This window comes from Drosophila montana, unplaced genomic scaffold (genome assembly GCF_035044405.1).
Source record: "Drosophila montana isolate Dmon_TW-CO22-7 unplaced genomic scaffold, ASM3504440v1 contig_1688_1, whole genome shotgun sequence".
In the NCBI taxonomy this organism is placed as follows: Eukaryota; Metazoa; Arthropoda; class Insecta; order Diptera; family Drosophilidae; genus Drosophila; species Drosophila montana.
Window position 1 is genome coordinate 297,950 of NW_026996617.1, and position 27,470 is coordinate 325,419.

The following is a 27,470-nucleotide window of genomic DNA, read 5'->3' on the forward strand; positions in this document are numbered from 1 at the left end:
CCTCGATTGATTTGCCAGTGTTTGGTATCGATGCAAGACGTCCACAAAAATGAATCGATTCAACGATGCGCAGCCAGCGGGGTATCGATGCCGCACTGCTTGAAGGAAGCTTTTGGCTTTGGCCCCGCAACGGCAACGGGCCAAACAGTTTGCGACTGACAACGCACCGCATCCCATTGTCTCCTGTCTGTGATGCTGTAGTCCTGTACCTGAGTGTAAACAAATCGCACGTGCTATAAATAACTGCTAATCACAGTCTACTCAAATGTAGGACAACTAATGGTGACAAATTTGATAACATATATTTTTTTTAACCGATTTGAATCCTACGCTGCATACTCTTGCGCGCCAAATGTGTTCCTTTTTCTTTTTGTTGTTGTTGTTGTTTTTTGTTTTTTGTTTAGCGGAAATGCATTTAATTTAAGCACCTGTTCAACTCAAAGGGAAACTTCTAATTGAGTTAACTGCCTCCCGGTGGCGGGCAATGCGGAGGCCAGGTGAGCGGCAGGACATGCGAGCACGCGCCTAACGCAATTAGCTTTGTATTATTTTCAAAGCAACACACACACACACACAGAGATACACAAAAAGATGCTGCTGCTGCAATCACACATGCACAATTAGTGCGTCCTCGCACTCAATGCCAAGGTCCAACAGCAACTGCAACAAGTAGCCACACAATGAAGCGGACGTCACTCACACACTCACACACACACTCACACACACGCGCGCGCCCAGAATCCACCCATTTAATTGCTCGCACTCAATGCACACGTGTAGGCTACTTATATCTGCTTATATACATATACATACATGCGCATACATGTGTGCGTGTGTGTGTGTGTGTATGCTAATACCACCTTAATACTGCGAAAGCTCGCGCACGGTTCCCGCTTGAACATAACGGTGCTTAGAAAAATTTTGAATAAAACAAGCAAAGCAAGTATGAGCCTGACTGCGAAATACCCTGTTGTTACAAACGTACTAGCTTCCACTCTCCTCTCCTCTCTACATACACAAAGCACTCGCATACACACGAACGCACTGTGCTTCTTCTTCCCCTTACATGAATGTATATTTGTTGATTACCTTCGATCTTTCGCTCTCATAGCAAAGCGCAAGGCTTTACCGTTTGAAATGAGCTTCTCTTTATTTGAATTTCGAATGCGAAGAGGCATCACAAAGTGAAATAATAATCTTCAGCTCTTTAAAACATGATGCAGTGAAAGCCCGCTAGAGCGCGCTTTATGCGAAAGATATTTTTCGTCTGAAAAATGGCAAATCTCGTTAAAAAATGTTCAAAGCACGCTTTTGTTTTTACAGTCGCGTTCCTCATTAGTTGGCCAGCTTAACTAGTTAGAGCTTATGAATAGTATTATTTTCTTTTTTTTGCCCTCTCCGCTTTCAAAGGAAATGTACTTGGTCAGCTTAAGCTAATTAGTGGACTAATCAAATAAATAATAATAAACAAGGACATGCGCTTTTTGTACTATATGCGTGACAGCTTGTGCCAAGCTCAGCATCCATCTGGCGGCCAGTGTTGTCAACTGTCGCTGCAACAAAAAAAAGTGTTATTAGCTAGAAATAGCTGATTTAGCTTGCTGCGCATAAGTTGTTGGCAAAAAAAAACCAGCTAAATCCGTTAAAAATCTCTCTCTTTCTCTCCGCTAACGAGACATTTCGCTGAAAAAGCGCCGAGTCGGCAACACTGGCAACATTTTAGCTCCCCCCCTCCCTGTTCTGCGAACTTGCGTCTATTTTTGAGCAGTTGTCGACCCAAGGCCATCCTTTGCGATCCCATAATCCGCTTTGCAATGCGGCGTCCTTTGGCCAGTCCTGGACCCGGACCCTTCTCCCTGCTCCCCTCTCCCCCCTTTTCTCCTTTTCTCTATACATGAGCGTATTTTTTTGTATTTAATTGTGGCCACGGGAAAAATGTTCGCTTGACATCTTTCGAATGAATTTTTTCTCAAAACTCCTTTCAAGAGCGACCCGAGGGTGACACACACACACCCTCACATACACGCACACACACGCACACACACTTAAGCACATTCCATCAACATTTCAATAAGCTTTATTTGCGCCCGTTAAGTTTGGGAGTCGCACAGCTCGACAGAAAATCAATAAATCTAGATTTAATGAGTTTGCAATATTTGGCAGCAGCTCTCCCTCTCTCCCTTTCTCCCTCTCCCTCTCCCTCCTTGGTATTCCCAATAGAATTTGATTGCCAACCAAAAGTTCTTCTTGCCGCTTGAGTTTTCGCCCCAAATAAAAGAGAAGGGGTTTAAAGTAGAAAAGGGAATTTTCCCAAGTCGTATTCCGGATGCTGGCAGCCATTTTGTTGCAAGACCTACATGAGAATAGCTGATTTTAGCAGCGAAGTTTTCAGGCATTCATGAAAAACAAGTTAGATGTTCTAGTCGGGAGCTCTCGACTAGGGGATACCCTGGACCCCTTTTCTTCCGACAGGCGATAGCAATAAAATGAAAGATACTTGATTTATATACTATTCTAGAAGCTACATGTCAAGTTTGGTGACTCTAGCTCATATCGATTTTTATCGATTACTTGGAAACGGGGCAAGTTATCGAATATCGGAAACAAACTCGATCTGCGCGGGGACTAGGAGGACCTTCAGCCAACATTTCAAGTCTCTAGCTCTTATAGGTTACGAGATCCTTGCGTTCATACAGACGGACGGACGGGCGGACGGACGGACGGACGGACGGACCTGACTTTAGCAGCGACGCTCGTTCGAGTTGAAATAGGAAGTGTTTAATTTTGTCGTGTAGTTATTTACATGTTGAAATTCTGATTACAAGGAAGGACATGCGGCAAGGATCTGCTGTGTACTTTTACGCACACAGACACACACACACTAGCAAGGACTTGCCTTTTATCCCGTTCCGTTTGGCCGTGAACCCAACTCAAGTTGCGAGCTAATGACACGTGCATCCGGCGTCTACTACAATCAATTATTTTCATTGGCAGGATGCTGCCCTAAAGGACATCAGCTGGAGCGTGAACAGAATGACGACCGCCAACATTGACTACGACTATCTGCTCAAGTTCCTCGTCCTTGGCGACTCCGGCGTGGGCAAGACCTGCCTGCTCTATCAGTATACGGACGGCAGATTTCACACCCAGTTCATATCCACGGTCGGCATTGATTTTCGCGAGAAGCGTCTGGTGAGTAGACCCTGTCCTCCCCCCACCCAACATCGAGATATGCAATTTGTGCTCCTTCCGGGTTTAGGTGTACAGCTCGCGCGGACGTCGGCATCGCATCCATTTGCAGATCTGGGATACGGCCGGACAGGAGCGCTTCCGTTCGCTAACGACGGCATTCTATCGGGATGCGATGGGCTTTCTGCTCATCTTTGATCTGACCAGCCAGAAGTCGTTCCTGGAGATAACCAATTGGCTGGAACAGCTGCGCATGCACGCCTATACCGAGGATCCGGACGTGGTGCTCTGCGGCAACAAGTGCGATCTGCTGCAGCTGCGCGTCGTTAGCCGGGAACAGGTTGCCGCATTGGCGCAACGCTATCGTCTGCCCTACATCGAGACGAGCGCCTGCACCGGCGCCAACATACAGCAGGCTGTCGAGCTGCTCGTCGGCCGTGTCATGGAGCGAATCGAGAACGCTGTCAGCAATCGCGACTTCACCCTGCTGATGGCTCAGTCACGCCGACTGCCCAACCTTGCCTACGGCCCGGAGCTGGTGCGTCTGCATCAGCCAAGCGACAATCCGCCACGCCGCAACTGCAACTGCTAAGTCGACCCGGGAGTCGGTAGTCGGGGGACGGGCACCGTAGCCCTACCCAAATCCATATCAAATTCAATTATCCATTGTTATATTGCGTTTATCTATATGTGTCTGTAAATAAATGTTGCTTGTTGATTGTTAATTCAACCTTCTTCAGAGTCCTAGGTCCCTATTACGACTTCCGCAAAGGTTGTCACAATAAGGCGGAGTCCGTAAATCACTTTGACATCTCTTTTGCACTTGCCTAGGTCTGTGTAAAACAATGTCCCGTTTTCTTGAAAGATGGGAAAAGAGGAATTTAATCAATCGATGGCCTTGGACTCGCCCGCAAGCGTCAACCTATTCCAAGCGAAGAGTCGCAGGTCCTTATTACGACTTCCGCAAAGGTTGTCACGATAAGGAGGAGCGGGAGGAACCACTTTGACATCCTTACCACGACAATATTCCGCTGGGATGGAAGTAAAGGAGCATGTTTCCTTGGGGTCTATCAGATCTCTCCTTCGTGTCTCGGGCTGGAGTTAAGAGCTCCATATTATTACTTTAGTCTTTGTGAAAATACGAGTTTAATCAATCGACGGCGGCAGCACAATGATCCAATCTTGGCCACATGAAGCGTCAACCTATTCCGAAAGAAAAAGTCCTAGGTCCCAATTACGACTTCCGCAAAGGTTGTCAGCATAAGCAAGATGGGGAGAGAGGGGTCATTCATAATCTCCTTTGGACTTGGTCCAGTTCTATGCAAAACAATAATTTTCTTTGAAGATAGAAAGCATGTTTCCTCGGAATCTATCAGATCTCTCTCCAAGCAAGCCCCACATTAAGCTAACCCAACCAAATAAAATTTGGACTTAACGGCTTACTAGCTACATTAATTTATTTACTTCCAGTCCCTAGCCTCTTGACCACAGCCAGTAGAAGGCGCTGCCAAGCCACAGCCAGATCTGTGGAGCTGCCGACAGCGTGGAGCTGCCGTTGCGCTCCTCGATCCATTGATGGTAATACTGGACGTCCGCATAGACGCCGGGCAGACCCGGCTCCGCACAGCCATAGCCCCACGAGACGATGCCAATGAGTCGGCCCGCGTACACCAGCGGTCCGCCGGAGTCGCCCTGGCAGGAGTCGGTGCCGCCACGCAGACGGCCAGCGCAGAGCATGCCCGGCAGCAGACCGCTGCCGTAGATGCTGGCACAGGTCAGGTGTCGTATGGTGCTCACATTCGCCGTCAGCAGCACGTTCGACAGCGAGCTCTGCAACGATGCGGGCGAGTTGAACTAGCGAACTAGCCGGTTGGGGGAGGTTAAGACTCACCTGTTCGGTGCGTCCCCAGCCGGAGACCTGGCATGTAGAGCCCGCGGGCGTCGCCTCGCTGGCCAGCTGTATGGGCGAGATGGTGGGATGGCTACGGTTGACGGCCAGGCCGTTGGTCAGGAACATGACACCCACATCGTCACGCATGCTGTCCGTGCTGAAGGTGTTCATGTACGCAATCGAGCTGACATAGCTGACAATTGTGTTATTGTTGCGCTCGTAGCGATTGAGCGTGCCCATAACGACAACGAACTCCTTGGCCTTGCGGTAGCGCTTCTTGGAGGTGCTGCAACACGGAGAAACACGGGCATTGAAGGTTGCTTTCTTTTCGGCGGCCAGGCCCCAGGCCGACCTTGACCTTGACTCACTTGTACAGGCAATGGGCGGCGGTCAGCACCTTGTTGGGGCCAATCAGTGACCCGCCGCAGATGTGCCCGCTCCCGAAGTTCTTGTCGTTCGAGCGCAGACGTATCGAGACCAGGTGCTTTGCCTCGGCCACGCTGGCAACCGTTCCATTGATGATCCGCGACTCGGGCAACTGACTCTCTGCTCCTGCGACTGTTAAAGAGGAATCCAATTTGTAGCTGACCAAGCAAATTCCCCACCTTTCCCTTCTAAATGAGTTTCCAGCGGAAGGACTTTTTCAAGGTAATCCAAATTAGGAATATTTTGTTGGAGTTCACGTGGAGTCGTTTCCTCCTCTCATTTTCCACTTGATTCAACCATGTTCTTCACTTTGTCCCCAACCCCTTTTCCCATCAATGGAAGAACCTAACGAAAGGACTTTTTTCAAGGTAATCCAAATTATGGACATATTGTTGGAGTTCCCAACCCCTTTCGCCATCAATGGAAGACCCTAATGGAAAGACTTCTTTCAAGGTAATCCATTATATTTTGTTAGAGTTCACGGGAGTCGTTTCCTCCTCTCACTTTCCACTTGATTCAACCATGTTCTTTACATTTTCCCCAACTCCTTTTCGCCATCTACGGAAGACCCTAACGGAAGGACTTTTTCAAGGTAATCCATTATATTTTGTTAGAGTTCACGGGAGTCGTTTCCTCCTCACACTCTCCACTTGTTCCAACCATCTTCTTCACTTTGTCCCCACCTCCTTTTCCCATTAATGGCAGAACCTTACGGAAGGACTTGCCTAAGGTAGTACGGATTATGGATATTTTGCTGAAGGTTGCCGGGAGTCGATTCTGCCCCCTCCCCCTCTACCTACCCCAATTATGCGCTTCACACTTCCCCCACCCCTCTAAGTAAAAAACCTGCCTAAGGTACTCTGGACTATGTTTATTTGGCTGGAGTTTGCCTCACTTCCTGTAACCAACCCCTCAAGCTGCCACATCCATGCTCTTCAGCTTGCCTCCAATTACCGGCAACCGCCTTATGAAAATACTTGCACTTTAGATTATGGAAATTTTTGTTAAAGTTCAGCGGGAGTTGTTTCTTGTAACCAACTCCCCCCTCTCCCCAGCCCCACCCCTCCCCTCTATTCGCCCAACTATGCTCTTTAGTGTGCCGGCTTTGGCCTTGCCGCCGTATCTTTGATGCTTGTATTTTACGTCAATTTCCGCCCTGTTGCAGCCACAACAAAACACAGCAGCGATGATTAACAAGAAGTTGAAACTTATCTACGCAATGCCGACCTGCAAATACCCTTGCGACAGTCTGATACGCCATCCTGACGGTAACTATCTATCGATAGCAGAATAGTGCTCCGATCTGAGGAATAAACCTATATTGACACAAAGAAGGATCTATTTTAGGTTACGACTGGAGTCTATTGATACTTCCCTCTCCCCTTCTTACCACCCTCTGCCTTACTCTCTCCTCTTCTCCGATCTGAGGAATAAACCTATCTTGACACAAAGATGGATCTATTTTAGGTTACAACTGGAGTCTATTGATACCTCCTTCTCCCTTACTCTCTCCCCTTCTTACTTCCCTCTCCCTTACTCTCTCCTTTCTTACTTCCCTCTACCTTACTCTCTCCTTCACTTTCATCAGCACTAAACATGTTGCCGATATTTACTATATCAGCTATATAGCTGGATCAGGCGATCTGATGAATAAACCTATCTTAACAAAAAGATGGATCTATGATAAGACTCTAGTCGTAGAGTCTATTGATACTTCCCTCTCCCTTACTCTCTCCCTTTTTCTCTTTTCTATCTCTCTTCTTTTCTGTATTTCTTTCTTGTATCTTCTTTTTTCATCCTTCTTCTTATGTATCCTTCTATGGGGTTACACATTTCATGACAAATTCAATATACTCTACAATGAAGGGCAACAAGACAAGAGAGCGAGAGAGAGAGAGAGAAAGAGAGAGAGAGAGAAAGAGAGAGAGAGGGAGAGCGAGATACTTGGGGAATGTTCGGCTGATGGACCTATCCTCTTAAACATTACACCTTAAGCTAACGCACATGTGTGTGTGTGTGTGTGTGTGTGTGTGTGTGTTGCATTTAGCTAAAGTTCTTGGAAATAGTTTATCTTACACACAAATAGCCATATGCACAGATAATACACGCCGTGCATTATTATAGAAAACACACAGAAAAAAAAAATGGCAATAAAAATCAGTTAACAATATTTTTGTTTTATCGTATCTAATTTTCACAACCGAATTTAGACAGCGCGCATTTCGAACTGAAATAATACCAAAACATATGAGAAATCGACACGGCATCGAGACTTTTTTCCAATTGGCAATCAGCGGCGACTCTACTATCAGCTAACCATGGCCCAGATAAGACACGACAAAAAACCAAACATTATGTGACACATTTGAACCAAGTTAACAGAAAAAAAAAACGATATCATAAAGCGATCAAATGGAATAGTTTTTGGGCTGTATTTGTAAAAAATGTACTTAAAATATGGTTAGGGAAAACATTTCGTCGTTATCGTGTATAAATATATATATGTAAATGTTTATAGATTGGATGATATTATAAAGTTGAGCCGCGATAAACCGGAGATGGATTTTATATTCCCAAACGGAATAACATTTTTAACCAGAATTTATCCAGGCTCAACTGTATATAGTTATTCGAGTTGCCAAATGTTTTGATTAACATTCGGTTTTTGTGTCTTTTTGGACGGCTGTTCTGATGCACATAGGACCGATATAAGATACAAAGATACAAAGATACAGATATGGTAAAAGTATGTCAAAAATTTGCACTACAAATTCCAAGGCACTTATTTGAAAAGAGATTTCGTTTCGCATACAAATATTACTAGAGTAAAAAAAAAAGAAAAGAGGACGGAATATTGTCTGATAAAAAATGGAATCAATAGAAGTTGATTTGTTGGAGACGGATATATATGTATATATAGATATCCGCACTATATGTAGCCCTGCAGGCTGCGCGATTGACTATGATGATGACGCGGCGGCTGATAGCCCGGCTCCTGCATTTCCATCTGCATGACCAGATTCTTTTGCTCGCCGCGCGCCTCGTAGGCCTGCCGTGCCTCGCGCTGCAAGATGAGGGCAGCCAGGCCGAGCAGCATAAAGGTGACGACGGCGAGGGCATACGACCAGCCGAGCACATTGAATTTCGGATACATCAGCCAGTCGCGACGATAGGCGCAGCCACCGAATATGCACACGGCCAAGAACATGAACAGAGCTGCAAGATGAACTTGTCTATAAAGGCATATGCAATAAATATACATCGAGTACGTACATGAGACGGCGGTGCCAATGTAGGAGAGGCGGACCAGCAGCCACTCGTACTGGAGCACGGCCTTCAGCGGGAGCCGGATGATGGTGAGCGCCAGCAGAGCGAGCACGGCAAAGACAATGATGAAGGACATCGTAACGAAGCCCTGGACGGCCATCAGCCAGCCGGGTAGCAGATATTCACGTATAACATAATAATCCTAGATCAAGTAGGTCAGATATATGTATATTGTCAGTTCGATTCAATAGCAATGTACTCACATGGGAAAAAATCAGGTGACAGCCCGTGAATTGCTTGGGGAACTGATAATTCGGGTAGACGAAATTCTTGAAGCAGTATTGCCACAGGCCCATGTTCTTGAAGCTGCTGCGTGTCTCCTCGTACGACTCGATCCAGTATGGCGAGCAAAAGGACATCATCAGCACAAAGAAGCTGGCAAAAGTCACAATTGCTCCAAATACAACTCCATCTGCAAGCGCACACACACACACACACACGCACACATTCGATATTTATTTATGGGCTTATTATAGTAAACAACATTGGCTGCGTCACTTACTTGTCGCACGCGGGTAGTCGCCCTTTTCCACACCCGTGTCGGTGGTGTCCTGCGACTGCTGTTTGCCCAAATTACGCATTATGGACGAAGGCACTTAATGTTTAATTAAAACAAAAAACAACAAACACTTTATTATACATAAACAATTGAGACACAAATTAAACGAATGCGCACACACCCAACAGCAAGGTGGGGCTGGGGATGGCAAAAATATCGATTGATCTTCAAGCAATTTTAATGCGATACTTACGTTGCAGTGGTTTTTATATCGATATATCGAAGACTCTAGTCGAGTGTGGCTGCTTGCTGTTTACAAGAAAATATCTGGTCACACTTAAATGGAATAAATAATGGCCATTTTCGTGTTTGTTTTCATGTTTTATTAAAACTAGTACGACAACAATATATAGTTAAAGAACTTGATCCACCTCATGATGCTCCAAGTGTTTCATATAAGCCAGAAAGCATGTCCAGCACAGGCTGCATACACTGATAAAAGGCACACGATTGCGCTCCGGAATCAGGGAGAAATTGATGGTGGCCACAAGTGGCCAAATGGCCAGCGCAACCTATCAAGTAATGCATATATGAATTTACAGTTATATTGATTAACGTGCATACCTTGTAGGTGGGAATGAACTTCTTGCCAACCTCGGCGACGGCTTCACGTATTGTCTTGGACTCGAGCAGGCTCATTATGAAATAGAAACAGGTCATTGCTGCCGGCGTATACGAAATGGTCTCCACGGCCGCCTTAACAACACCATGGCGCAGTGATGTATGTGGCCACATGGCGCTGGAAACCTGTCCAAGGTGTGCACAAATGATTGAGCATTGGTCAGCGCGAGTCTCGTAACTGGAACCTACCTTAACCCAGCCATAAAGCGTGGGCGCCACAAACAGTCCGCCGTACAGGCTGAAGCGCAGCACGCGCCACCAGTCATAGTTGCCTGCAATCAAACTGTTAGTTAGGTTTTAAAAGCGGGGGGCTCAGCTCACCCCAGCTCTTGTTCTCAAATGTTTGCTGTATCAGGCTGCCCGTGGGCCATATTAGGCTATACGAGATCATGCCACGCGCAATGGGATATCTGGTGACGAACGTCTTCAGCTGTTGCCAGAGCACTGAAGTGAAAAATTGCACATAAAAGCTGTGCCCGATTAGTAGATACCCTGAACCCAGCGCCAAGCTGTCCAGCTCGAACGATGGACAGACAGAGATGATATCAACCCAGCCTGATCAATATATTTTGTATGTATATTTTATATGGGTTTGCCTGATATGCAGAAACCATTTGACCCTCTTTTGTGCCTATTTCTAATTCATGTTAATTAATTCTCTAGAACAACACATGGCCAACTTTTGATACGGGTCGCGTTTTATCAGAACACCCGCTGCGTGCAGTCCAAATAAATGCAGCGGCTGCGTCGTTGCCGCAAGCCAAACGACATGCATTTGCCGGGACTAATTGTCATGTGCTTGCTGGCGGCCAGCTGCGCGGATCAACAGGACGGCAAAATAGTGAACGGCACTGTCGCGGCAAAGGGCGAGTTTCCCTACGCGGTAAGCGAAGTCTATCCGGACACGATATGGATTAAGACTCAAGACTGAGGCGACTAGCTAAATAGTTGAGAATGGCAAAGAGGAAGACTCCAGCACAGATTAATTGGCAATTGTTAATTGTAATCATAGCAGAGGATCTCGATTTTGTCGAGTTGTGACAGACGAGAAAATATGTGGCATAATTCCACGATTATATAAAAGGGGAGCAAAGCCGCAGCCCATCATCCCATTGGGAATCCTAGGTGGACATATAACAAGAATGTAGTCAAGCAATTTTGTCTTGAATTGAAGGACATCACTTGATGTAACCCAGAACTTTCCTGGCATTATACACCCAGGTCCTAAAATGGCAGTCGAATTTAAGTTTATGATCAAGAAAAGTTTTTGAATCAATCCCTTTGTCAGGATCAGCTCCTTCTTGGACAACTGATGTGGTTAGGTTTAGGCTCGGCTCAAAGTAAGCAAATTTATTTAGGACCCGAACCGGCTCGGCTTCATACAAACGTCTTAGGCTTAGCTCCAACAAGTTTGTGGTCTTCTTGCAATTCACCAACGAAATGCAACAAATAATCTTATCTCTGCCCTCTTGCAGGTGTCGCTGCGCCGCGCCAAGACGGGCCACCATTCGTGCGGAGCCACATTGCTGAACGCCGGCTGGGTGCTGACCGCGGCGCATTGTGTGCGGAGCGCGACGCCGGAGCAGCTGAATGTGCAATATGGCAGCAATACAATCGAGCGCAATGCCAGCCAGCTGGCCTGGGTGGCGGCCATATATGTGCATCCCGGCTATGAGCCGCACGACAAGTATATCCACGACATTGCCCTGCTCCGGCTGCGGCAGTCCGTCACTTTTGGCGGCAGTGTGCAGCCCGTGCGCTTGCCGGATCCCCAACAGCAGACGCTGGACAACAGCAGCGCCGTGCTCGCAGGCTGGGGACTGAATGCGGTTCGTATTGGATCGAGTCGACTGTCACGTGTTCCGGAGACTCCAACAAGACTCAAATTGTGTTCGAGTAGCAGGCAACAAATTGTAAGCTCGAGCTAATTGAGCTCAGTCCAAACTCGACTCCGTTTGAACTCGAACATGTTGCTGACTCCAGCAGATCGAACCGAATACTCGACACAATTATTTCCGTCAAGCGAGTCTAGATTCAAATTGTGTTCGAGTTGCAGGCAAATAATTGTAAATCTGCTCGAGCTAAGCTAACTTCAAACTCGGTTGGGTTCGAACATGTTGCTGACTCGAGCAGATCGAACCGAATACTCAAGCAATTATTTCCCTCAAGCGAGTCAAGACTCAAATTTGGTTCGAGCTGCAGGCAAATAATTGTAAATCTGCTCGAGCTAAGCTAACTTCAAACTCGGTTGGGTTCGAACATGTTGCTGACTCGAGCAGATCGAACCGAATACTCAAAAAATTATTTCCGTCAAGCGAGTCAAGATTCAAATTATGTTCGACCTGCAGGCAAATAATTGTAAATCTGCTCGAGCTAAGCTAACTTCAAACTCGGTTGGGTTCAAACATGTTGCTGAGTCGAGCAGATCGAACCGAATACTCGACACAATTATTTCCGTCAAGCGAGCCTAGATTCAAATTGTGTTCGAGTTGCAGGCATATAATTGTAAATCTGCTCGAGCTAAGCTAACTTCAAACTCGGTTGGGTTCGAACATGTTGCAGATCGAACCTCGTTTGTCTGATTGAGTATCCGAACACGTGAACTACCCGATGCAGGACTCCAAATCCATTTAATTTACCCAAAACTCTCCACAGACTGGCGGCGTGGTCCAGCAGCAATTGCAGAAGGTGCAGCTGCAGGTGTTCAGCGACGAGGAGTGCAGTCGCCGCCATCAGATGCAGCTGCACAGCAGCCAGCTATGCGCCGGTGTGCCCGAGGGCGGACGCGGCCAGTGCAGCGGCGATTCGGGTGGTCCGCTACTGCTCGCCGGCACGGACACCCAAATCGGCATTGTCTCGTGGAGCATTAAGCCATGCACACGACCGCCCTATCCGGGCGTATTCACCGAACTGTCCGCCTATGTCGATTGGATTGTCCAGACCGTGGCGGCGGCTAGTCCAGCCGCCGATCCGCTTGCCACGCAGCTGTGGATCGGACAGTTGATTGTGGCACGAGTGCCGCCTCCATTGCAGACATAAAGGTTGTGTAAATTAAATGCCTTTTCATTTACAATTTGTTGCTAAATTAACACATACACAATTTACAACTAGCAGAAATTGTTCGGAGTTGCTGTAAACCAATCGAATATTAAAATGGGATGGATTTGAACCGACAATTGATCTATGCATCAGGTCTGGTATTTTCCTGCAACTCGCGCGTTTTCATATACGCCAGAAATATGGTCCACAACAGGCTGCAAATGCTGACAAAGACGACGCGATTGTGTTCGGGCACCACGGAAAAGTTGATCGTCTGCAGAACGGGCCACACGCACAGCCCAACCTGTATCCGGAATTAAACCCAATCAGATTAGAGAAGTCTTTGTCTTTGTCATTTGCTGGACAAACCTTATAGGTGGGAATCGCCTTCTGCTTGACCTCGTCAATGGCCTGGCCAAATGTCTTCAGCTCCAGCAGGCTCATGCCCATAAAGAAGCTGACGCAGGCGAACGGACCGTAGCTGATTTGCTCGGTTATCGCCTGTAAATCGTATCAATTGATAACTTCCCACTCTCTCCCACTCTTCCTCTTTCTACTCACCTTGAGCACGCCGATGCGCAGGTTTGTCTGCGGCCACATGGCGCTGGTCAGACGCACCCAGCCGTAAAGCGTGGGCGCCACATAGAGACCCCCAAACAGGCTAAAGCGCAGGGCGCGCGCATAGTCGTACGTCTCTGTTTGGGAAACGGGACAAGATTTGTGTGTTTCCTTCTTTTTAGTCGATTGTCACTTACTCAAATTGCGTCCCTCGAGCGTCTGCTGTATCAGGCTGCCCGTGGGCCACATTAGCGTATATGTCAGCACGCCCTTGGCCATCGGATGCAGCTGGAAATGGGCAACGAGCCGGCGCTGCCAGCTGCTGAGCCGCATTTGGACCAGCTTGAACGCCATTTAAACAATAACTAAATACGAAACGGCCACTAAGGCGAACAATAATAAGTCATTTGCGAGGGCAACAAAGACAACGACCACGACGACGACGACGACGACGACATATATCCATAAATCCCCCTAAGAGCCGCCTCCTCCTGGAACCCAAAAGTCTGGAATCTACAGCCAAATGCCCCTCAAACCCAAGAGTTCAGCAAATTCAGCCATTTTCCAGCTAAATTTGTTATTTTCCAGAGACCCTCAGCTGGAAACAGCTGAAGTTTTAAACTGATTAAGCCTTTTTTCAACATTGGATTCAGCTACTTTTTGAAGCAATATTTGCCAACACTGGTCAGGGTCAATGTCTCAAAACAAACTCAAGAGTCCAGGTAATTCAGCTATTTTCCGGCTAAATTTGTTATTTTCCAGAGACCCTCAGCTGGAAACAGCTAAAGTTTTTAACTGATTTAGCCTTTTTTCAACATTGGATTCAGCTACATTTGCCAACACTGGTCTGAGTCAATGTCCCAAAACAAACCCATGAGTCCGGGTCAGTCTGGCCAGCTATTTTCCGGCTAAATTTGTTTTTATCAGAGACCCTCAGCTTGAAACAACTGAATTTTTAAACTGATTTAGCCTTTTTTCAACATTGGATTAGGCAACTTTTTGCAGCAGCAGTTGCCAACACTGGTCTGAGTCAATGTCCCAAAACAAACCCAAGAGTCCAGCAAATTCAGCTATTTTCCGGCAAAATTTGTTATTTTCCAGAGACCCTCAGCTGGAAACAGCTAAGGTTTTACACTGATTTAGCCTTTTTTCAACATTGGATTCAGCTAGTTTTTGAAGCAACATTTGCCAACACTGGTCAGGGTCAATGTCTCAAAACAAACTCAAGAGTCCAGGTAATTCAGCTATTTTCCGGCTAAATTTTTTTTGGCAACTTTATCGCCAAATTGTGCTCAGCAAGCTGATTCAGCTTTTTTTTTTTGTTATTTTCAACATTGGATTCAGCTACTTTTTGCAGCAGCAGTTACCAACACTGGTCTGGGTCCAATGTCAATGTCTATGTGTGCTCTTAAATATCTAACTAATAAATTTCTCTTGCAGCTTGGGCTCAGGTTCAAGAGTATCTAGTAAAAAATGGTACTTGCTTTGTTCTTTTAGTTTTTTTCTTCGTTGCACTTTCTCACTTTTTTGGGCTTTGAATCAACTGAATATAGGCTGGGTTAAGTGTATCTAAATGTCACAATGGTTGCACAAATACTAAAAGTGTTTCGTGCATTTGAATTGCCAAAAAAAAAAATTGACAAAAAAAAATAGAAAATTTGCGATCGTGCAAAGCTTTTCCGTTTCCGTGTCGCTCAATTGCTGCAATTGTCGGCGGAGGGGGGAGGGGTAGGGGTATGGGGAGGGGGGTGTTGCGTTGTCAAGGGTGTTGGCTTATGAGAGCTGTAAATATTATAGATTATGGTCGTAAACTTGCCAAAAACTTGGCCCCCAAATAATTCGCGCCAATTTTCTAAGAGAAATATACAGATACACGCGCGCGCGCGTGTGTGTGTGTGTGTGTGTGTGATGCATCAAAAAGTGCAAGCAAAATAAACATCAGCGTTGCCAATTCAGCCGTTTTCTAGCTACAACTGGCCATTTTCTATGGTCGTCAGCCGTAAATAGCTGAAATTTAAAGCTGATCTAGCTAGTTTTTGGCATATCCAAGTAGTCGCAGGCCAACGCAACTATTTTTACCGAGTTTAACATTGAATTCGGATTCTGTGAAACAAGCACATGGCAACACTGATAAATGTATATAAAATTAGTAAAAGTATTATTCATATGGCAAATAGTATGCACACACTTGTGCACGTGCGGCTTGATTTGTGGACAGCAAATTTCCCAGTGGGGGGGGGGGGGGTAGTCCAAAAGTGACCGTGTCATAACAATTGCCTTTTGCATGGAAACGTTGAGCATGCACACGCACACAAACACGCGCACGTTTATGTAATTGTGTGTCAGCATAGATCTATCTGTGTTAGCCCATATGGGAGGGTTTGTATGTATGTGCTAGTGGGTTTTACAACCTGCAATAAATTCTAAGAAAACAAGCTTGTCATCCCCACAAACAATAACAGCCGAAAAAGATTTGTTTTGTTCCATTTCTACATGAATATATTCGCCATGGCCGTCGCGTCGTCGCCTTCTAATTCGCATACTTACATATGTAAGCACGAAACATACACACATACATACATACATGAATGCACATATATGCATATGTATGTTTGTATTCGAGTGATAGCTAGAAGCGTAACTAAAACTTATTGTTATGCTGGTTTTTGTACTATGTGCATAAATGAAGGACGCCAAAGAGCGTCACAGTCGACGTTCTTGCTGCTGATTGTATTAAACTAAACTAAACTAAATTGTTTGTGTCAGCTGTCTGGCGGCGTCTGCGTGCTGTTGAAAAAGCTATGCGAGCTTTCTAATACCCTACAACGCACCCAGCTGCAAAGTGGGTATTTTCGGTGGGATTTCTTATATATTCCTATTGGCATATTCATAGTTACTTGCATATCAGATTTGTTTATTATGATGTGCAAGTAACAGTGCATGTTCCAATTAGAATATGATACGTGAGTAAATTCTGTGTGACCGTGTATTTGTAAATTTAAAAGCGAACTGTGCTGATTTGTTTGATCGTTAGATTGCGACCGTTATAATTAAAACGTTTATGAAATGTAAGCAATGTATATTCCAAGAATAGGTCATTTTTACTGCCAACTTGAGGTCTACCAAAGGGAGATCAGTTTTCATAGGCCTCCTTCCCATCTCCCTGGCCATCAGATTTGGCATTCTTGACGGCGGCCACTTGCTTATTGAATACGAAAGTGTGATATTGTTTGGCCAACTGGGCACACTTAAGGGGTTCGGTGCCGTACTGACGATAGCAGGATATCAATTGTTTTTCCATATTCTCGATGTCCGCCGAACACTCATTGGCCTTGGCCCATTTGATGGGCTGCCCAAACAAATTGTGCACACGGTCTAGTGTCTTGGTGAATTGCGTCTCTTCAATTTCCGTTGAGCGCCGTGCCCAGGATTGAGAGATCGCCATCTGTTGTTGTTGTTGTTGCTGATAGGGTTGCACTTGGGGCTGTTTCTCACTGCTGGCGGCATCGCCCGCCGAGCTCACTGTATGGACTCCAGCTGTTGTCGCTGTTGTTGCTGTTGGTGTCGCTGTACGACTGCAATGTTCACAGACTGTGGAGACGTTGCCCTTGTCCGCTTTGGTGGCCTTCTCGACGCGCTCCAAGACTTCCCGGCTGATCTGAAATGGCGATGTATTAGACATTTGCACAGTTTGCGGTTTGCTGTTATTAGCGCCCATATCGAAACTTATTCAAAATTGTAGTAAATGTCGTTCGTGATTCGTATAGAATTTTTGTTGTTTCATAAAAATTGAATATAGTCTGATAACTCAAATTAAATTTTGTAACATACATAGCAGTTTATTTTGCCTGCGTCTGGGCACACTTCTGCTTCAATATATATATTTTGTGTTTTTGAACAGAAACATCGATGCGAGTGAAATATATATCGATATATCGTCTCACATTGAGCACATGCAACATTGTACTTCTGAAGCGCATCAACCAAACATTTATTTATTGTGTACTTTTTTTATATATGTAAGCAATACAAACAATAGAAATGCACGAAGAACAGACAACCGATGCGCCAGGTAAGTCCCCATACTTAACTCGATCCGTCAATCGCTGAATGTTTCTTTAAACGCGCGCCAATTATAGCAATTATAGCGTCGCCCAGCCAAGTGATGCGGCATTTTGTGCAGTGCATGGACGACGACGATGTACGCAGGGAATTGACAGACGACTGCATTCTCAGCGTGCTGGGGCGCAGCATTAAAGGCGTCGCTGCCGTAACTGGTTACGTGCGCACCCAGCTAACGGCACGCTACAGGCATGTGGGCTTCCAGGCTGCCAGCCACTGTAGCGAGGCTCGGAAATCGCTGCTCACGGATCGCTATGCGCGCAGTTTTCAAGTGCTTCGCAGCCGCCCAAAGGCGTCAAAGCCCATGCCGGCATCTCTGCACATGCGTCCAGAGAGTGATGACGACGAGCCGGATGCTGGCGACTGCCTCAATCAGCTGGTGACACCTCCACGCTCGAGCGCACCGGCTCAAAACTCGCAACTGTTGCAGTACATCGAATCGCCTGGCGTGCTGGAGGCAGATCATGAGCACGATGATGGTGGCATTGATCTGGGCGAATCATGCCAGGTGACGCTGACGCTGGGCTACCGCGTCTATAATAGCGAATGTGCAGTGGAAATCTGCTTGGTCATCTACGAGAAGCTTAAGCCAAGATCTCTGGCACATCCGGCACGGAACCGGACTTCACGCAGCTCACGAAATGTCCACACGGATGATGAAGGCGAGCTGCCGGCAACGCGCAGCGTACGGCGTACGCTCTTCACCAGTGCCGCCGACAGCGAAGATCCCGAGGAGTCCATGGTCCGAACGTTGCCCGACGTTAGCCCGGCCAAAGCTCCGCCTGCTTTGACGCCGCGCAAGCGTCAGCATAAAACCGATCCGAATGTCAAGTCCAAGCGGCTGACGGTGCTTGGCGGCATGCGCTTCTAGAAATATTAGCCCACTTATTAGCCCAATATTGTACCAAACTAAATTATAGATTTATAGATAGTAGTGCCCATATTGGGCGGATTGTTAATTGCGAAGACTGAGCCCAGTTGTAGTAGAGTATACAGATAAGGTTGTCTTCGGACTAATACGAGTACATAAGATTATTCAAAACATATACACCAATTGTATATACATATATATTATATTATAAACCAATATATTTTTCTATTCTTAAGTGTTAAAATAAAACAAATTATTCAAAAGATTGGAATCGCGCCTTCTTAAATTTAAGAAAATAAATAATAAAAAATAAATAAAATCAAATAGAAAATTATTTAGTAAATCAATTAGTTTGTTCAATTTCAATGAATTTTAATAAGAATTCGTTTATTTTGATACTTGAATTCGGTTATCGATATAACAATCATCATGCAGCTATCGATATTAAATTAACAACCCTGTGAAGTGGAAGTGTGTGTCTTTGTTTTCATGTTGTTTGAAATTTTGGCGACGCTACAGAGTTTAGCAACAATATGGCTTATTTAAATGATTCGAATAACAAAAAAGCCGATTTCGACTGGGACGAAATAAACGTTGGCGACTTTAATCTAGATCATTCGGAAAATTTCTTTGGTACGTATAACCTGAGCCCGGTCGTCTCGATTTACAGTTAACTCGTACAACAATAGAAAATTGCGCCATTTTAGCAGCTGCATTTTCAGCGCCGGCGGCGAACAATCTTCTGGATGCAATCGATTTAAGCCAAAATGTGAATAATTTAAACAATGTCAATAGTCATTCAAATGCAGCTGTCGACTGGAACGAAATAAAGGCTGAAGCCTACATAACGGAGCATTCGGAAACTGTTTGTGGTATGTTTCCGCGACTGTTCTACGATTTACAGTTAATTTTCAAAAATTCAGTTTTAGCAGCTTCCACTGCAAACAAGGAGAACATAAGGGGTCCTTTGAACTGGAACAATGAACCAGCACATGAGATTAAGCTGGAGGTCAAACGGGAGTTGCAGTTTAATGATATCAAAATTCAGGAACCACGCGCTTGTTTGCAGAGTTTGGAAAAAGCTGGCGTAGAAAATGCGCCGCTGGAATCTGAACTTCAACTGCAGTTAAATTTGACGCCAGTTCTGCCGCGATTGGAAGAGTTTCACTGTAAAGAGGAGTTGGACGACAATGACGACGGTTATAGGCCACGCCAATTGAATCCGCCAGAGTCGTCGCCGGCTTCCGTTCAGTCGCAATCGCCGTGCGAGCAGGAGCCACAGGACGATAATAGCGTAAACAACGAGCCTCTCGATTATAAAGTCAAACTTAGGCTCGGCTGGACTCCAAAACCTGAAAAGCCAGGCGATGGACCCGCCGCCGTCGCCGCCGGCGCTGTGAAAGCGCCCAGGGCATATGAATGCAAGGAAGTGTATCAGGCCAAGCGGGAAATGGCGTTGCGACAACGTGAGGAGGAGGAGCGCAAAGCACGCGAATTTCATAGTAAACCGGTGCCAAACTTTAAAGCCCTTCATAAACGCTTGGCGAACACAATAGTCATTCATAGAATCACAGTGCCTATAACTCCGGAAACAGTCAAGCACTCATATGCCGACATGGAGCGACGCAAACGTAGGGAACAGGTAAGTGTGCAAGTCAAATATCAGGTTAAGTGCTTGCTAATTAAAGAACCCGCAGGAAGCCAAAATGAGTCAACAGCAGCAGCAGCAAGAGAATGCGAAAATGGTGCGCAGAGCCATGCATGAATCAAAGCCATTTCAATTGCGGGCCGATCAGCGCGTGCGCGAACGTCGGGAATATAATCATGTTGTGCAGTGTCATCAGGAGGAGAAAAAGAAGCAGGTAAATCATAATGTAAGTTGCTATTTAAAATTAAGTCATTGTTCTGGTCACATTGCACGCAGTGTTGCGTTTGTGGTGCATCACTGCGTGCATCGATAACGATAATTTGTATGGGCCGTCTCTACATTGCGCTAACATAGCAATATAATTGCGTTAGCAGCTGCGATTCCGCAGTTGGGGCAAAATTAACGTTTGAGCTTGAGCGTGTTTCAGTTTTATTAAAATCGTTAGTTTGTTAAGTAAAAATCCTACACAATACTTTACATACGCAAGTAGGCTGGCAAAGTGAACAAATTTGGCGCAGTACAAATATCAAAAGCCGTTCTATACATAATATATACGCACGCACACACACACACACACATGTACTACATATCATACACATATGTATGTATGCATACTTGTTGTTTGTGTGTGGTGTGAGTCATGACGTTTCGGTAAACGGACGGCGTAGAAAACAGTTATATTGTGCATATATATATATATATATATATTGCATAAAGGGCGCAACGCGTGACTAACCGTAATAGATTTAAAAGACAACAAATTTCGGTACAAATGCAACAGAGCACAAAACTCGAAATTATTGTAAAAGCAAAAGGATTATCAGCAGCTGCTGCGCCCAAAATATATACACACTCACACACACACCGACGCAGGCACACTGCAGTCAGACTGGCAGCATATACACACATACATACACTCTGAGCAGTGGGAGCAGCAACAGCAACAGCAACAACATTGTCGTCACGGTTTGTGAAGCAACAGTCGCACTCTCTCCCTCTCGCTCGCTCGCTTGCACATTGAAGCTTTGTGTAGCAAATTGTAAACTGTAAACAAAGCTCCCGAAGGGGCGCCACTTTCGCCGCAGCAAGCAGACCGCAAACGCAACCGCAAACAAAATGGTTGATCGTCTTGTCAACTCGGAGCTAAATACACGTCGCATCGCCTCCGTGGAGAGCTGCTTTGGCAGCTCGGGCGTGCCGCTGGCCGTGTCCGGACGTGTTCTGGTCGGCGAGGGTGTGCTGACAAAGATGTGCCGCAAACGTCCGAAATCGCGTCAGTTCTTCCTCTTCAACGACATACTCGTCTATGGCAACATTGTTATTGGCAAGAAGAAATACAACAAGCAGCACATAATGCCGCTGGAGGAGGTCTCACTGGAGTCCATACCCGATAATCAGCAGTACAGGAACGGCTGGTATATACGCACCACAACGAAATCGTTTGTGGTTTATGCGGCAACCAGCACCGAAAAGCAGGAATGGATGGCCCATATCAATAAGTGTGTGGAGGATTTGCTGCGCAAGAGCGGCAAGAAGCCGGTGGAGAATCATGCCGCCGTTTGGGTGCCCGATGCGGAGGCCAGCATTTGTATGCACTGCAAAAAGACGCAGTTCACGTTCGTTCAGCGGCGTCATCATTGCCGCAACTGCGGCGCCGTTGTCTGTGCCGGCTGCTCCTCCAAGAAGTTCCTGTTGCCCCAGCAAAGCGGCAAGGCGCTGCGCGTCTGCGATGCCTGCTACGAGCGTCTACGGCATACGCCAGCTAGCGGCGATCCGGATCCGGATGCCGATGCCGATGCCACCGAGCGCAGCGCTGGCAAATTGAACGCCAGCGGCGCGGATAGCTCCAATGATGACGACACAGACGAGGACACTGCCTCGCCGGCAGCCGAGGCGCACGACGAGCCGCGCTTCTACGGCGACAACAGCATGTCGTCCGCCCCGGACGATTCCATTTGCAGCACAGCAACGACGACGACGACACCCGCAACAGCAGCAGCAGCAGCACACGCTCCAAATAACTGCTGAGTAGCATCATAATTAACGCTGTCCCGGGATGCGGATTACTGGATTACTGGTACTACTACTAAATATCACATATTTCCCTATTCACGTTACAATATTTGAACTGGGCGCGGCACTTCTTGCCTCCGAAGCCTACAGAAAACACGATCAGTGCTGCCAATTTGGCTAAGTTTTGCAATTTCAACTGATTTAGCTTGTTTTCTTAAGGCATCTCTATGAGATTTGGTGACAACCCTGCCAATTTGGCTATGTTCACCCGAAAACAGCTGAAATTTTTAACTGATTTAGCTTTTTTGTGTGACAACTCTGCCAATTTGGCTATGTTCAGAGGTGAATAGCCGAAAAAAGATGAAATTTTTAACTGATTTAGCTTTTTGGCATCTCTATGAGATTTGGTGACAACCCTGCCAATTTGGCTATGTTCACCCGAAAACAGCTGAAATTTTTAACTGATTTAGCTTCTTTGTGTGACAACCCTGCCAATTTGGCTATGTTCAAAGGTGAATAGCCGAAAACAGCTGAAATTTCAACTGATTTAGCTTGTTTTCTTCAGGCATCTCTATGAGATTTGGTGATAACCCTGCCAATTTGGCTATGTTCACCCGAAAACAGCTGAAATTTTTAACTGATTTAGCTTTTTTGTGTGACAACTCTGCCAATTTGGCTATGTTCAAAGGTGAATAACCGAAAACAGCTGAAATTTCAACTGATTTAGCTTGTTTTCTTCAGGCATCCCTGTTTATTGCGAATTTTCGCATTGAATTCAGCTACTTTTTTATTATTTTTTTGGCAAGTTGGCAACTCTGAACACGATTCGATTCGCAAATTCTTTTGCTGCGGCTTTCTACATGAATTCCACTTTGTGTTTTATGCTAATCTTATCAGCTTCAGCTGCTTTAGCTTCTGCTTCTCTAGATTATACCCTATTAAACCCTATTTACATACGTAAGAAGGGGTATATCAATTAAGCCTTTTTTTTCTCAACATTGAATTCAGCTGAACACGATTCTGCGGCTCTCTACATGAATCGCATTTTGTGTTTTATGCTAATCTTATCGGCTTCCGCTTCTCTAGATTGTACCCAATTATACCCTTTTCACATACGTACGGATGGGTATATCCATTTGACAGCTGACCCATCGCACGATCGAGCTACAGTAATATTTCAACAAGTGAAGACTTCTTTCGCTTCCGCTTGTTTTAGACTGTTAACAGCGTATTGGGTAGTCGCATATACCCGACTGCAGTCGCTTCTCTCTTGCTCACTTCTCGCTATTCGCGCTGACTGGCGCTTAAAGCATGCCAATCGGATTTACCCAGCTACAATAATAACTATACGCACATACATAATAAAGATACGTAGATATAAAGTCCGCTTCGCCTGTCACATGCTCTCCGACTGTTCCATGTTCTTTTCTTTGATATACCCTGAACACTTTAAAAGCTGGGTATCATGTTTTTATGCAAATGTTTGTAACCAGCCTCTCTCCGGCTCCATTTTGACTATATATTCTTCTGATTAATGTTGGAGTCTTGACCAGAAAAGCCTTTAAATTGTCTTTCGATAAATATCGATTTTGGGGCATGATTTTTAGGCGTTACTTGAAGATTTTGAGAGTCAAACGTATAAAAAAAAAGAAGATTTTTTCTGCTAGTCTGGCACTCCCGACTAGAGCACCCTTGCTTGTCTTTAAGTATTCGTATTCATAGTTATTGAAATATAGTATAAATTGGATTTTCGTTTTGTGTTTTAGCAATAATCAGAGTAATTCAACAAACTACTCGAATGACTCAGAATAATTCATCAAACTACTCGAATGACTCAGAATAATTCATCAAACTACTCGAATGACTCATTGAGCGTGTGTGCGGAAGAAAGGGTGAAAGGGGGAGGGGGGGGGGGCGCAAGTCCCGAGTACAAATTTAAATTAAGTCACAGATTCAGTTTCCTAAGATCATGTCGAAATACCAGATGTTCGCCTTACAGAAATATCAATAAATAGAGTATCAAGCTCTTGCATATTTCTCTGCGGTCTGTTTGTCGAGCTTTCACTGTAATTGCCACATCGTACGGTTCGCTGCCATTTCGGGGGCCCTTCTTCAGTTCAGGTATTTAACGATCAAACCGATCTACTTTAATTTGACCGAATGCGGGCAGCTCCGAAAGTTGAGAAAGCGCACAGAAAAAGTGTGCAAAATGTGACTAATTAATGGAGGCTAAAGGAGGAGAGGAGGGCAAAGGTGAACCACGCGAACTGAAGAATATCTTATAACAAGCTCTTGTCTTGTCTATTCAATAAAGATTATTCCTGAATAAGCGAATTTTCCAAGTGAAAAGCGAACTTGACAACAAAATGAAATAATTCTTAACCAAATTTATTCATCATTTGCAAAAGCTTTAAGTAAATGTAAATGTTTAAAGACTTGGAACCATTCGCATTCATTCATCTTCCAGGCAGAAGCAGGAATTACCCGATAGTATTTATGATTTACAGGAAATTAAAGAAGTAAAAGTCTTGAAATATGGAATATGTTCGTTTACCATACGCATAAGGAGTCGATATATATTTTTTGGGAACATACTATATATTGACAACTAGAAATTCGCAAGATCTAGATACAAGTTATGAATATTTTAAGATATAGATTTATAAGTCACACACTTAAGGCCAGGAAATGTAAGGAAGATCAGATATTTCGGATAACAAACAACGAAGTTAATCAGGAACATAATCATGTGTTGAGGAAATCTGGAATGATTGTAAGGGTGTAGCTCAGCGCTAGTATCTAGGGTCTTCCCTAAGGAAGATCGGACTATAAACACCGAATATTAGTCGGGAATGCATGCATGGAAGATTGATCTGGAATGATTTATTGAAATGTCGCCAGTTTCCAGGGTATCCCCTAGTCGAGCAGCCTTTGTAATTAATGTGAAAAGAACGAAAAAGAAAAAACATCTGCTAAAATTAACTCTTTTTCCCATTTCAATCGATTTTGCAGCAAGACGAAGAACGCAAGCAACGCGAGCTGGAGGAAACAAAGGAATTACGCCGATTGATGGAATTCAAAGCTCGTCCAAACCCATTTAAATAACTAACCTACAAATAGTTCTACAATGACACAATAATATACATATATTTATATATACACATATTTTGTTCTCCCAAATGTTTCTTTTGATCTTGCTGTCCTCCTTCTCTGTTCTCTCTCTGTGTGTGTGTGGTCCGTGCACATTTAAACTTCACTCGCAATTGCAATGAATCATTGCAACGGAAGGGGCGTGGAGGGGGCGGGGGGAGGGGGGCTATATGGTCGCCAGTCGAGTTTGCGAATTTCCATAATTAAATCGTGGGTTTAGAATTCATTTCCTCAAAAAAAAACACTCGCAATTAGTTAATGCGAATTGAGTTCAGTAAATATATCTATCTATTTTTTATTTTCATTTTTTTTTTTTTGTAAATGTTAACGATATTTTTTATTCAATCATTCTTTCACTCAGCGCGGGGTTACGGTTGCAGTTGTTGTACTGTTCAATAGAGAAACATTCAATCTACAATATCATGTTTATAATGCATACATATATGAATTAACACCACATTTTTTTTTTTATTATGTATTTACCGATCGTCTAGTATGAGAGGTCTTGAATATATATATCTATACGCCTAAGCAATTATTAATTGTTTTCTATTTGTATAAAGCGAAACTAAAAAATAAATCTATTAATATTGTAAGCGCTGTCTATATTTGCTTTCGCATCTATATCATAAGTTCCATATCGATAAGATTCATTTAGTCGGCTGTGCATAAGGCTTTTTATACCCTGAACCCATTGAAAATGGGTAAAAAGGGCATGATGTATTTGTGCAAATGTATGTAACAGGCAGAAGGAAGCATCTCCTTACCCAATAATGTATATATATTCTTGATCCGCATCAACAGCCGAGTCGATCTAGCCATGTCCGTCCGTATGTATGATCGCAAGGATCTCGAAACCTTTTAGAGTTAGAGACTTGAAATTTTGGCTGTAGGTCCTCCTAGTGCTCGCACAAATCGAGTTTGTTTCCGATATTCGATAACTTGTCCCGTTTCCAAGTAATCGATAAAAATCGATATGAGCTAGAATCACCAAAGTTGACATGTAGCTTCTAGAATAGTATATATATATATATCAAATATCTTTAATTTTATAGCTATCGCCTGTTGGAAGAAAAGGGGTCCAGGGTATCCCCTAGTCGGGAGCTCCCCTAGACTAGAACCTCTTGTTTTTTTTTACGTTTTTTGTTTATAATCAAAAGTAGCATACATTCTTATTACAATACAAATCGCTCAGGCGATGTTTAGCCAAGCCTCGGGTCTTTAGGTTCCTCGAGCTTTATCGTCTGTGTCGTCCCCTCTGTCGTAGTAGGAGTAGGTCCTTAAACGATCTTCTCTTTAGCCTCCTGACTACACTACTCCCCAACGAGGTCTCTTGCTAACCGGTTGCAGTGCTCCGACTTTCGGTTGTCTATGATCGTCGAATTTCTGGTCATTTCTTCAGTGTCTGAATCCGTATTTGATTTGTCCGAGATGCACTGCTTCAGACCAGAAAGCTTAGCCCTATGTCCAGAACAATTCCAAGGTACTTCTGCCAGGTTGTAGGGAGCTGCCTTGCCTTGCCTCGCCTCAGTGTGTAGTTGACCGAGGCATTGAGCTCGATAAAGTGCACGACTTAGTGTGCGTTGAACCAGCAAATGAGAAGTCGTCGGTACGATTTCCAATCTCAGTGAGGGACATAAAATAAGATACCAAACAGTCTCTTCTATGAAGAAAATTATTAACTTGGAGTCTATAAATTGTTGTGAGTCGAACTAACAATCGAGAAGTTGCCGGTTCGACTTTAAATTTGAAAGGGGCATAAGTTGATAAGATTTTACTCATAACTAAGCAGCTTGGTAGAGCTCGTAAATGTAATGTTTGCCCAATATAACTTGGGGGAAATAAATGTTATTTTTACATAATTTCTTAAATTTCGACCAAGCATTACTCTGGCAGATATATGATATATATCGTTCGATCCGATCTTATGGGTTCGGATAAGTTTTCTCCTCTACGCGTTACACAAATCGTGACGGAGTTATAAATGAATAATGTATTAGATGGAGTTGGGTTGAGGCTGGTTTCGCGACATCAAAATGCACGGATGCACGTTTCT

At 44.7% G+C, this 27,470-nt stretch overlaps 9 protein-coding genes across 19 annotated transcripts; 4 read left to right on the top strand and 5 right to left on the bottom strand.

Moving 5' to 3' along the window:
* Nucleotides 1-131: 131 nt before the first annotated feature.
* Nucleotides 132-3,805, top strand: Rab27 (RAS oncogene family member Rab27). 2 transcript variants are annotated; one of them, XM_064700276.1, is made up of 3 exons: nt 132-267; nt 2,995-3,192; nt 3,260-3,805. In XM_064700276.1, exons 2-3 carry the CDS (start codon nt 3,034-3,036, stop codon nt 3,779-3,781), a joined length of 681 nt encoding a protein of 226 aa, XP_064556346.1. In that variant the 5' UTR covers nt 132-267; nt 2,995-3,033; the 3' UTR covers nt 3,782-3,805. The 2 variants fall into 2 exon arrangements, with proteins under 2 accessions (XP_064556346.1, XP_064556345.1); XM_064700275.1 differs by having other exon boundaries at nt 137-282.
* An 823-nt stretch (nt 3,806-4,628) lies between these two features.
* LOC135440894 (trypsin alpha-3) lies at nt 4,629-7,715 on the bottom strand. Its single transcript, XM_064700304.1, has 4 exons — nt 7,583-7,715; nt 5,449-5,638; nt 5,081-5,366; nt 4,629-5,019 (listed from the first exon to the last, which is right to left on the bottom strand). The coding sequence occupies exons 1-4, from the start codon at nt 7,620-7,622 to the stop codon at nt 4,663-4,665; spliced, it is 873 nt and encodes a 290-aa protein (XP_064556374.1). The 5' UTR covers nt 7,623-7,715; the 3' UTR covers nt 4,629-4,662.
* A 204-nt stretch (nt 7,716-7,919) lies between these two features.
* Nucleotides 7,920-9,519, bottom strand: pck (Claudin superfamily protein pickel). Its single transcript, XM_064700305.1, has 4 exons — nt 9,336-9,519; nt 9,037-9,245; nt 8,780-8,975; nt 7,920-8,722 (listed from the first exon to the last, which is right to left on the bottom strand). The coding sequence occupies exons 1-4, from the start codon at nt 9,412-9,414 to the stop codon at nt 8,436-8,438; spliced, it is 771 nt and encodes a 256-aa protein (XP_064556375.1). The 5' UTR covers nt 9,415-9,519; the 3' UTR covers nt 7,920-8,435.
* Nucleotides 9,520-9,700: 181 nt separating this feature from the next.
* On the bottom strand, nt 9,701-16,299 carry LOC135440896 (uncharacterized). Of its 3 annotated transcripts, none has more exons than XM_064700306.1 (5): nt 16,158-16,299; nt 10,335-10,457; nt 10,203-10,285; nt 9,957-10,139; nt 9,701-9,904 (listed from the first exon to the last, which is right to left on the bottom strand). In XM_064700306.1, the coding sequence occupies exons 1-5, from the start codon at nt 16,204-16,206 to the stop codon at nt 9,746-9,748; spliced, it is 597 nt and encodes a 198-aa protein (XP_064556376.1). In that variant the 5' UTR covers nt 16,207-16,299; the 3' UTR covers nt 9,701-9,745. The 3 variants fall into 3 exon arrangements, with proteins under 3 accessions (XP_064556376.1, XP_064556377.1, XP_064556378.1); XM_064700307.1 differs by lacking the exon at nt 16,158-16,299 and adding an exon at nt 15,095-15,199; XM_064700308.1 differs by lacking the exon at nt 16,158-16,299 and adding an exon at nt 15,134-15,176.
* Nucleotides 10,783-13,086, top strand: LOC135440884 (trypsin-1). Its single transcript, XM_064700280.1, has 3 exons — nt 10,783-10,896; nt 11,489-11,842; nt 12,669-13,086. Exons 1-3 carry the CDS (start codon nt 10,783-10,785, stop codon nt 13,050-13,052), a joined length of 852 nt encoding a protein of 283 aa, XP_064556350.1. The 3' UTR covers nt 13,053-13,086.
* Nucleotides 13,056-16,302, bottom strand: LOC135440897 (mpv17-like protein). The gene is made up of 5 exons (XM_064700309.1): nt 16,158-16,302; nt 13,808-13,993; nt 13,614-13,747; nt 13,422-13,553; nt 13,056-13,356 (listed from the first exon to the last, which is right to left on the bottom strand). Exons 2-5 carry the CDS (start codon nt 13,962-13,964, stop codon nt 13,195-13,197), a joined length of 585 nt encoding a protein of 194 aa, XP_064556379.1. The 5' UTR covers nt 13,965-13,993; nt 16,158-16,302; the 3' UTR covers nt 13,056-13,194.
* Nucleotides 16,303-16,625: 323 nt separating this feature from the next.
* LOC135440911 (uncharacterized) lies at nt 16,626-17,448 on the bottom strand. Its single transcript, XM_064700325.1, has one exon. The coding sequence runs from the start codon at nt 17,326-17,328 to the stop codon at nt 16,744-16,746; it is 585 nt and encodes a 194-aa protein (XP_064556395.1). The 5' UTR covers nt 17,329-17,448; the 3' UTR covers nt 16,626-16,743.
* Nucleotides 17,449-17,472: 24 nt separating this feature from the next.
* rux (roughex) lies at nt 17,473-18,868 on the top strand. The gene is made up of 2 exons (XM_064700324.1): nt 17,473-17,682; nt 17,750-18,868. The coding sequence occupies exons 1-2, from the start codon at nt 17,652-17,654 to the stop codon at nt 18,601-18,603; spliced, it is 885 nt and encodes a 294-aa protein (XP_064556394.1). The 5' UTR covers nt 17,473-17,651; the 3' UTR covers nt 18,604-18,868.
* Nucleotides 18,869-19,056: 188 nt separating this feature from the next.
* Nucleotides 19,057-25,444, top strand: rush (rush hour). Of its 8 annotated transcripts, none has more exons than XM_064700295.1 (5): nt 19,057-19,236; nt 19,293-19,475; nt 19,527-20,245; nt 20,301-20,477; nt 25,277-25,444. In XM_064700295.1, the coding sequence occupies exons 1-5, from the start codon at nt 19,137-19,139 to the stop codon at nt 25,367-25,369; spliced, it is 1,272 nt and encodes a 423-aa protein (XP_064556365.1). In that variant the 5' UTR covers nt 19,057-19,136; the 3' UTR covers nt 25,370-25,444. The 8 variants fall into 8 exon arrangements, with proteins under 8 accessions (XP_064556365.1, XP_064556368.1, XP_064556366.1 ...); XM_064700298.1 differs by having other exon boundaries at nt 20,301-20,465; XM_064700296.1 differs by having other exon boundaries at nt 19,533-20,245.
* Nucleotides 25,445-27,470: the final 2,026 nt, after the last annotated feature.